This window comes from Phycodurus eques, chromosome 2 (assembly GCF_024500275.1).
Source record: "Phycodurus eques isolate BA_2022a chromosome 2, UOR_Pequ_1.1, whole genome shotgun sequence".
Lineage (NCBI taxonomy): Eukaryota > Metazoa > Chordata > Actinopteri > Syngnathiformes > Syngnathidae > Phycodurus > Phycodurus eques.
In genome coordinates, this window is record NC_084526.1 from 43,551,169 (window position 1) to 43,562,383 (window position 11,215).

The 11,215-nt window shown below is 41.5% G+C and overlaps 1 protein-coding gene across 3 annotated transcripts in view; it reads right to left on the minus strand.

The window, feature by feature from the left end:
• Positions 1-11,215, minus strand: part of pde3b (phosphodiesterase 3B) — a 50,474-nt gene that overhangs the window by 39,067 nt on the left and 192 nt on the right. For all 3 annotated transcript variants that reach the window (XR_009768200.1, XR_009768199.1, XM_061670915.1), the window contains exon 2: positions 10,050-11,215. This exon is cut by the window's right edge and continues 29 nt beyond it. Coding sequence is in view for 1 of the 3 variants with exons in the window: in XM_061670915.1 (XP_061526899.1) it covers positions 10,050-10,952 (903 nt within the window). In the remaining 2 variants the exon portion in view is untranslated. The remainder of the gene's footprint in view (positions 1-10,049) is intronic.

Consider the following 11,215-nt stretch of genomic DNA (forward strand, 5'->3'; position numbering starts at 1 on the left):
ACCCGCTCCAGCATTTCCTCATCTGTTTGTACTCACACCAGCAGCCTGACAATGCAGTCGCTGCATCCTGTTTCACTCCAAACACGCCATCTCACGACACTTAACCCTTTCACAAATGGCCCCCTTGCAATCTCCTGGAAAGCGGGGTGAAATGTTTTCCGCATGAACCGCAGAGGAGCATTTCAAACACACACACGCTCATTCAACAAAGAGACTTATAAAGGTCATAAATGCTGATTCAGCTTTTGATTTGATTTGATGCAAAATGTTCTCCTGTTTGCAACAGTACCTGTGTCAATGTCCATTAAGAGTTGCTTTGCAATGAATTAGGACATCTTGCGCATCATAGCGCAACTATTACACAAGCCCTTCAACGGTGCAGCTCGCACGGAAGTCTTGTTCACTTCGAACGCATTCAAAAACAACCCACTGGATACCGTGAAGGTTATTGAGAAGATACGAAAAAACATTTGGGGCAAAAAACAGATTGTACAAGAACCAAGCCGTACGAAAACCAAGGTTCCTTTCTACTGCATACATCATCAAGGTATTTAAGTACTGCATTCCAATAAATGCGGATATCAAATGACAAACTTTTATTCAAGTATATTTTAACATACATAAGATAAGCAACATACTGGACTCCAACGTTGCAGGCTAAATACAATGAACAGATTTGTTTTTTTAATGATTCATTTCGTTAAATGGACCCAAGTCACACAGCTTCCGAGAAAGATTAGATAGTATTGTCCTTTTGACTATTCACTTTTATATCCAAATAAAAAAAGGCGTGCTGTCCCATGTACTATAAAATGGGGAAAGTCGAAAACAATTTCACCAACATGCACTTTCGTGACACTGTTTAATGCTGAGCGGACAGCTGATAAGATCAATAAACACGTAAAAAGGTGTCATCAGCACAAACATAAGGGGACAAGCAAGATAAAGAGATCATTAAATTATACTCATACTGCTTTACCTTTAAAAAATATATACATTTTACATGGGGGGGAAGTGACACTCAAACACAGTACATGATATTTTACAGCAATTACTTCGGCTCTACTGCTACATAATGGTGAGAGAAAAATTTTAATTACATAACTAGTGGGGAAAAAACTTCCCCAGACTGTCTGCATAAAAAAGCAATGAGCATTTATTAAACCTACATTTAAAATAATATGACACTCAAAAGCAATAATAAATAAAATACTGTCTTTTCAGTGCATTAGTGTGAAGATGGAGCATTGCGGGGTCTCTCCACCCAACTGCAGGCGCACACTATATTCTACAGCGTGATTGGCATTTTTTTTGGGGTCTTCTTTATAATCAGCCGCAGGTACGTCACCCGGCCGTGACGTCAATGTTATATCATTCCACATGGCGTTACAGCAAGCGAACGTGACAGCCGAGAGCTGCTCGGCCCTTTTCGGCACCCCCCCCCCCGCTTCCAGCTTTTCCCTCCGCAGCTTGCTTCTTCTCGTCAGGGACGAGGCGAAGTTAAGTGCATTATTTAGCCCCTTCTGCTCTCTTGCACACAAAAAGAGGGCCCTCCGGCTGAATTCAACACTGCGTTGCAACTGCGGACACTGACGTTTTAAAGTCGCGCTTTTTAGGAAACACCAATGCTACTTTTATTTGAAAATATATAATTCATCATTATAATATTGTTTTTAGAAAAAATACATTACATACGATATAATTCACATGGATGTTTTTTTTATGTCATTTATTGTTTGCTTCTGTTTTTCCAAGTTTTAATTTTTATATTCCAGGTAAGCCCTGAAAAAAACGAATCTTCAAATGTTTCTACCTCCTTGTCATAAAAAATAGATCATTAAAAATGATCAATAATATTTATTATAGAGTGAAAATAAATAAACCCTGATTAGGTTTTCCCCTTCCGATCAAAGTCTGCAAAGGCCCAATTATCGGCTGTCTTTCAAATATTATCCTGACCGATTATCCTGCGGTGTGGTGCGTGTTTAAGATTTTTCCTCCCCGATCCGCTCGGAAAACAGTTTGGGCCGGAAATAGTAAATGTTAATGTTCAACATTTACGATCAAATCTTGCGTGTATGATCAGCACAGAGGTCGGCACAGAGGTTAATTCTTCTTGTCCAGTGTTCCGACAGTTCGTGCCTGCCACGAAGAGCGAAAATCCGAAAATAATCGACAATACCCTTAAAAGGCGTTTATAATTGCCTATAGATGCCACCAGATGGCAGAAATCTACTACTCGTCTATTAGACGGAGCTATGGCCTGTCTCAATCAAGCTTCTCCCTTCTCTTGAACATAGTTCCTCAGCACCAAGATGGCACAAAATGGTGCCAAAGCAATACTTCTATACTTGTGTGGGGGGGACGCTCGTATTTTAAAACTCTATGATGACAAGATGCAAAAATCAGCATGCGTGTACCTGGCTTTAGTGAGGCATCTGCCATTACATCTGCTCTCATTTTCAGTTACTTTCGAGGCAGGGAACTTAAAGTGCTGGCTTAGAAATTTGAAGTAAAGTGAAAATATGAGCATGAGCAGTTAAAATGGTCCCCAAAAAAATAAAACTCCATTTCTATTTGAAAACACAATGTCTCCTCTGCCATGATTGATACATTTTAATACTGAGAGAAGTGTGTGGGAGTAGTGCTTTCTTTTAGAGTCAGGTTTAAGGCTTGATGTGATGTGAAAATAGCCAATTTTGACAATCGCATTTCATACATTTTGAAGTCTGACATTCCTGAAACTCTGATACAATTACAATACATTAATCAAAACTGCATAATAATTGTATGAGTTGTTAAAGTTGTTTGATGACATTGTATGATTGGCCCAAAATATTTTCACATGATTCACCAGAAGGTCCATATGGAGGTCAAAGATTTCATGCATCATAGTCAAACAGCGCCCAGAATTGCCTTGTGGCCAAACTAATAGTTATGCATGTGAACATACAGGTGACTCGGGAATTTTACGATGTGAAAAGTGTGTGAGGGGGGTCAACAACGGGTCATTGTGCCTTCAACCAAAAGTTACGAAATTGAATCGGACATAGTGTGCACAGGCTGCATTGTTTCAAAGGAATCATGTCATTTAAACTGGACTATAAAGAATGTAAACACATTTTTGGATGAGGTGATACCAGGTATTAATTTTAGCTGCTCATGTTTTGCTATATTCTACTGTAACACACAAAATATGTTTTTAATCCTACAAAAATGTTAAGAAAAACGTAACAGCTGTGTTATTGTCTCCCAGCGAGTTTATTGACTTGAAACAAGCCATGGAGGGTTGTGCGTAAATTGTGTATGAGGATGAAGAGCATCTGCGCGATCATCAGACTTGTTCGAACTGGGCGTCTCTCATGAAACATCTGTCAGTGTTCGGATAGGATCTCTGCGGTGATGAGCAAACATGCTGATTCATGGCAGGATAAGCTGTCACGGGTTCAGTTTCAGTAAAAAGACATTGAAGGATATTCCACTTCTGGTTCTATGGTCATCAACGCACTTTTCATTATCCCCCGTCCTGAGCTTTTCCCTTCTGTGATCGCACAAAAATAAAAAAATAAAAAACACTTCTGATGCTCAATGTAGTCTTGTGAAATCAAACATGATGACAGTTTGAACGCCGAGAGGGCTGAACTACAAATTATGCTACTTTTGGGGTATTTGTCTGCAAGTACTGACAGGAATTTTGTGTCTGTCTGTGTCTTTCTGTTTACTGTGGCTGTGGTGTAAAACTGTATTCTATCAAAATATGTTTCTAATATGCCCCTCACGAAAATGCCAGGCTCCCTCCAATCTGAGTCTGATACCACTAAGAGTAAAAGCACATGATAAAAATCAATACGGTACTTCTTAAAACTGAACATTAGTAAAGTTGTGGCTATTGAATGTACTGTATCTATGGCTATGATTTATTTTGTAGGAGTCGGAACATCGTACATTGAAAAAAACTTTCTACTTTGCCACAACCACAGTAACTGTATCACTCCTTCTACACAGTAGCAATGTGACAATTGGCCCCACCATCTTTGTGGGATTTTAATTAAAAAAAAAAAAAGAAAGAAACATGGAAACATCAAACTATTGATTGTTGAAGTAAATAACCTATTCTACTCCCCGCACTGCTCTTCTCGCCAACAATGTTCCATTTGTGTTAGTTTAGTGAAGTTTTTAGGGCCGTTTTTTACACGTCAATGTCTCTGAATTTCAGCCTGTACGAGTGATTGGGGGATCATTTTTAACTGAAACTTGTCAGCCAATCAGAGATGAGGTACCCTGAGTAGAAGAGGAAATGAAATTGTCAGGGAGATATTTTGAGATATAATGACGTTTTACTGTTATATTCTAATTTGAAGGTCTTTTCTGACTTTTTGATTTTCTATAGACGATATCACATAAAAATGTTCCCCAAAAAGGACACGTTCCCTGATCCGGAACCCAAGCCTAATGAGGACAAGCACTTTAGAAAATGGATGGCTGGATATGTTCATATCATTGAGAGACAGATCGATGAAAAATGATGCTGTGCCGGAGACTGCAAAGGAACCATTTTGCACTTGCGCTCTTCAAGCATAGTTGTGACCTATCCTCCTCCCAACTAGATCTTCACTTCATACTCATTTGTTGACGGCGCCTATTTTAAAACATTTTAAATCTCATCTACACCTGTTAAGTTTTTACGTTATCTTGCAGGGTTGTGACGCGGTTTCAGTGACACAAATCTGACCACAGCGGACAGCTGCACTCGTAATCCGAACGGCTTCTGCGGCAGTTCTCGCCCCATTACTTGAACTCTCACACACAGTCGCGTGCACTTTAAGGTAAAAACAATACAAGACACAAACAGGACAGCTGGTGAAGACATGAGAACAATTACTGCATGCATTTTCCAACATTGTGCCTTTGGGCAATGCTCTCCAACGCTCCAGAATAGAACCTACAATATCCCACTCGTTTGAAATCCAGAAGAAAGGAGATTAACTACAGAGTGTATTTCTGTTGATATAGAGTATGATTCAGAATAGTTGACATTTGTTTGTATCTATCCATCCATCCATTTGCTGTACCGCTTTATTTGATTGATTGATTTGGATTTGAACCCCGGTCCCCAGAACTGTGAGGCAGATGTGCGAACCAGTCATCCATCGTGCCGGCCATCTGTATCTAATCATACATCGTACACCAATGCAAGTTTGCTGTTAACACTTGAATACTTTTCTGGAAAAATATTACAAAATTCAATTAGAATATATATATATATATATATATATATATATATATGCGGTTGGTATTAAATGAGTATAAACCTACAGCACAACAATAATTATATTTCTTTCTATTAAAAAAGACACTTCAAAAGGAAATGTTATGAATTTCAGTAACTTAAGTTATTGTAAACATCCAGCGGCTGTGAGTTTGAAAAGATGAATAGGATGGTGAAAGACTTAAAAGTTATAGATGTGATATCAGCTGAATTTTAGCACAACAATAAAAGCAGGGGTGCAGATGAGATTTTTGAACCAGGGGACTAAGCTTATAAAATGATATGTATTATATTATAATCATATATGTAGTAACGATTGGATTTTTTTTTCTCTCTCCCACTGAAGCTGGCCTGATATCCTTTTTTTCTAATTACGTTAACATTTTTTAAGTGACCCATATCAGATATCCCAGTGTTGATATTGACTAAACACATGAAACAAAGCAAAACGTGCAAAATGCGTGATAACAACTACACTGGGGAGGAACAGCACAGATGTAAAGAAGAATAAATAAATAAATAACATATTAACCATTACATACAGTTCAGTGGCCCTGGAGTGATGCTTCCTCAAATAGGTTTACTCGACATTGCTTCACTGGCCGCCAATGAGCGTCGATGCGCCTCTATTGTAATGTACCATATTTACACCATATTGGCTGTCATTGATCACCACATTGGTTTGTTTTTAACATTGTACTTTAGCATTGCTATTCACACACGGTAGAAATGTCTTCTTCGTCCTCATTGGATGGATGGCGACAGTTTTAAATGTGTGTTCCCGACAACAATAGGAGCATTCCACAAAATAAGACCTGAAACAGGTCAGGTCAACAAGTCTTGTCTCAAAACTCAAAGACGCCTCATTTTGAAAGCGGAGTCTTTCTTTTCTCTACCGGTTACGATTATAAAACATCCGCATTTCTGTGAACTCACTACGGTGTTCAGGAAAACTCAAAAGAGCATTTTCATCTTTTTTTGTATTCTGCACAAGTCTGGGGATTTATTGGGCTCGTCTGGGACCTCAGGTATCGTGTATCATGTGTAAATATGTGTAGGACAAATAAATTCCTTGAATCCTTGAATTTTCATCAGCGGGCAAAAAAAACGATGTTCCTAACATCAACAGCTATGAAACAAATCTAAATACCAGTCACAAACTGCTGAAGGGCCTTGAAACTCAACGTGACTGCAAATCCGCTAATAGCGTCCAACACAATGAGTAAAACAGCTAGAGGAAATGAGTGACACAGTCTGGACGTACTTTTTTTCTGTTCGGTTATCATCTGGAACAAGGCGCGAAGGACGCAAAAACAATTTGTGAGAAGACGGCTTGGCATCCACTAAAAAAACTGCACTTTGTGCGCACTGATTCCGATAATGTACATTTGTACTCGTAAAAATGCTCCGATACTACAACAGCGATACATTACCAGCCTGACATCACCCTCGCTAAGCGTGCGGTGTGCAGTTTGCCAGACAACAAACAGTTCTTCAAAAGGAGTCCATCTGTGCTTGTTTCAATCGGTTTAGCAAAACTCCCAGTTGACGTTTACTGTAAAACCAACACAAAATAAAGAGAAGTACATGTTATATATTTGACAAAGATCTGCTAACCTAAAGCCAATGCATGATACAAAACACCAGAGACGGGCTACTGAAATTAGCTATGAACCTTTAAATAACACAAACAGTGCATAATACAGAAATATCATCTACTCATACTCACATACATATATATATATATATATATATATATATATATATATATATATATATATATATATATTACTGCAGCTGAGCCGCGACGCTCTTGTTTGTGTCTATTTATAAAATTTATAAAAAGAGTTACAGTACCTGTATGTGTCCCCCACGCTGAAATGTATGCCGTGTTCATTAATGTTTTATGTTTCTGAACAAGATTTGAATGAAATAAAACATTTCCATCACAATTGCAAAACATAATGGCATTATCAAGTATCGGAACTTGGTATCTGTGAGTACTCACATGTAAGTACGTTCTTAAACAAATTCAAAAACTTGATCCAAGAACAAATTATGATAGGAAAATTCTTTTTTTGCTAAATACTCTTCGTAATATTGTAAATACTGAACTCGACTTCTTCTTTATGAAAATCAAAGCTAGTAAACGAGAGCACATACACGAAGGATACATGGCCTCTAACTACAGTGCTGTGAAAAAAAGTATTTCCGCCTTCTCAAATTCTTATTTTTGTGCATAAACAAAGTAGCAAAACTGCAAAAAAATGAAAAGAATTTGAGAAGTAGGGAAATACAGTACTTTTTCTCAGCAATGCAGACCGTACACGTGTATTTAGTTGTAATCTTCAGCAATGTCTACCTAATTTTTTGTTATTACGTTTTTGTTTCATTTCCAACTGTTGCTAGCATTAATAAGCCCATGCTAGAACTAAAAGTATAGCCACTGAAGCTCAATGAGAGTGTGTAAATGTACGTGAAAGATGTCCAACATAAAGGTGCTTCGGCTTCATACGGTAGGTAGTAAACGCAGTTTCTGATCAAATTGTACAAGAAATAAAGATGAAAGGTTTGGGGAAAAGTTGTTGCTGAAACACATGAAATGTTCACATGAAATCTTTTCCCACGAGAAAACCCGTCGCCGGCTGTCAGTACAATCACCAGCAACTACCTCGGTCCACTCATTCTGATGATTCCTTTCCCTCGATAGAGTGAGAAATAACTTTTGCATGATGCGCCTTCACTTGCCAAATATCTTCCAAGTATCTTTGTTTAAAATCACCAGTGGTATTTCTGTCATTACATAGACTGCAAATGGCTGACGTAAGGCGCTAAGATTGCTGGACTAGTTCTACTGTCAAATAAAAACCAATAGAATAGAAAGAAGGATATACAGTATGATCAACTATATCATAAATAAATACTCCGCAATGTACATACAATACAATTCTTTTTAAATATCGTCACACGGGACAATATAAAAAACTGTTTTTGGTGTAGTCTTGTACGGAAATACCGTATATAGTACATTATAGCATAACCAGGTTTTAAAAAATGTTGTCTGTCCAGCAGCATAGAAATATGTCATTAGCCTAATAGCCGATTAATTTTCAACTTACTGTCACAAAGAGCTTGTTAAAAATGTTTTTTCTGTGTAAATTCTCAGTCATCCAAGTCATGTTTATCTGCAAAGATTGAATGGACACAACTGGACTTTTCTTTTTTTGTTGAATCTCCTTTTCTGAAAACATTCAAACATTACTGAAGCAATTACGCTATTAGGCTACCGATATGTGTCAACAAAACAAAAACCAAAAAACAGGTGGACATGGACTGAAGCAGCCAAATCAGATACAGTAGCTGTGTTGTCACTTCCCATGCAGGCCACAGCCTGGAGGCATATTTGCATGCTATCGGGGGATCGTTATGATACGCTACGGCCAACTAAGCAGATTAAATGTCTTCATGAATTGCTTGATTTGTCATATTTGCTCAGCTGCAGCATCTCTTGGCATTCACGCTCAAGGTCAGCGGTGTGAAGCGACGAGGTACAAATACTTTGTTACCGTTCTTAAGTAGATTTTTCAGGAGTTGTTCTTTTTGAGAGCTTTTTACTTTTACTCCCGACATTTGAAAACGGATCGCTGTACTTTCAAGTCCTTACTTCAGACTTGTTACTCTGTCGATGGCGACATGACATTTATAAAAAAAAAAAAAAAAAAAAAAAAAAAAAAAAGGTCAAATCTTTTTTTTTTTTTTTTTTTTTTTACTTATACATAAGTGCAGGGGTCGAATCAGTATTTCTGCTGTTACCGGGGTCTTTTCTTCCACGAGTATTTGTACTTTTGCGTAAGTACAAACAAGAGCGTGACCAACCATCGACCATCAACGCAACACTTTATATTATACTGCATATTGTATTTGTCAGATCATCCATTTTACTGTGTTCAGTGCGACGCTGCTAAAGATACAGTACTCACTCAGGCACCCGTAAAACATGTTTCCAAAATATTGCTGAAGAAATTCTTTCCAATTAAATCATGAAAGTCAAATTTCATTTGAATATCTATTTAATTTGAGCGCAATCAGTACTAGTCTTTGATTTACCCAAGAATCTGTGCTTCTACTTAAACACAGAGCACGAGTGCTTTTTTCTGTTTTGTTTTGTTTTGTTTTTTAACTTGGGTACATTTCAGTCTGTTTTTTTCCCCCACTTTAACTTAAGTAAATGAGTTGAAAGAGTTGGTCTACCAGTCTTTTTACACCAGAATGTGTACTGACGTACAGAGTGAATGCTTTTGCCGCCAATTTCTCGACTTTTGTACTTGAAACACAGACTGAAATGTACTTTTCCCTTTGAAATAAATGAGTTGAATGGGCATTTCTTAGCTTATTCTTAGATCTCCCCCAATAATTGGTCCTTCTATTGAGCCCTTTTGCCAGCCCCGCTCAATTAAATGTCGGTACTTTTCGTATCGAATCGAATGTACATTTCCGAGGCTGTACTTTGAGCACACGAGCTTAGCCAGCGCGACTTCGTCGCGTTTCACGCGATGGCGCGCACCTGCGCTCGAGCGCTTCTGCCACCCCTGACGCGATCGACGCCGTTTTCGGCTCAACGATCCTCTTATTCGCCGGCGCGCAAGTGGCCACGGCACGCCGCCTTGTCCTCCTCTAGCGAGCGCGTGGGCCTCTCGTCGTGGGGACCGCGACGGCGACGGCGACGGCGACGGCGACGGCGACGGCGACAACCGTGGGAGTGCGCGAAAGTTACACGTACCTGCTCTCGGGATATGCAGGGTAAAGACGGTCTGCGGGGCATTTTACAGCTGCCGTAATAACTGCTCGACGTTTCCCCCAGGGACACGCAGCTGGAGCGTCTCCTGGCTCTGATGACCGGCACCCTGTCCTCCGCGCCGGGGCCCCCGCTCGGAGCGCCCCCGGGCGGGTAGCGCCGGGCGAAGCCGAGCCCCAGCGAGGAGCCGCAGAGCCCGGCGACGCAGGCGAGCAGCGGCCTGAGGAGCGGGGACAGCCCGCCCAAGCCGGTGAAGGAGAGCAGCCACACCAGGCTGGCGAAGAGCAGGACGAGCACGCTGTGCTTGAGCTTGAGCGTGGGGACGAGCGTGAGGAGCCCCACGCACCCCAACACGAACAGCAACCTGCCCGCCATTTGCATCTGCTGCTGCTCCTCTCCCCATTGCGAGAACCCGAGCACCGCGAAGTCCCCGAGGTAGCACGACGCCGGCAGCGACAGGAGCCACCAGTGGCTGCCCTCCTCCACCTCCTCCTTCTCCTTCTCCTTCTCCTTCTCCTCCTTCTGCTTCTGCTTCTTCCTCCTCCTCAGGTACAAGGTCAGGAAGAAGAAGGCGCAGCCGATGCTGAAGAGCGGACTGGCGGACTGCGAGATGCCCGACACCAGAGTCCGTAAATCCCACCGCGAGCTCCGGGACAGGAGCACCGAAAGCGCCAAAATGACAACGGCGCTGACGTACACGGCGGAAAGCCTGAAGACCCTGGAGCCGAGGAGGTCTTGCTGGAACGACAAAACCCCGCGGGGGTCCTGCTTGAGGGGGGTGACGCAGCTCTTCACGTAGCCGTTCCTCAAGGCGTCCGAGCTGCTGCCTCCGTCCTGCTGCTGCCTCGCTTTACCGTGCGCCGCCTCTCCTTCCTCCCGCGCGGCCATGGCTCGACGACGGCGACTCCTCGTCCCTCCGCCCGCCACCCCCCCCCCCACCCCACCCCACCCCACCCCCCCCGCACCAAAGCCCCCACTCGACGGTCTATTCGCGCTGCGTTAACGCTGGACTACATGGCGGCGAAAGCGCTCCGTGCTCGGTCCCAAGTAACATGCTCCAGCAGCGGTGCGGTGGCACTCAAGAATGAAGGGGAGATGTTGTTTTTACACCGAACGCCCTCGCTGGCTCCGCCTACAGGCCACGACTGGCG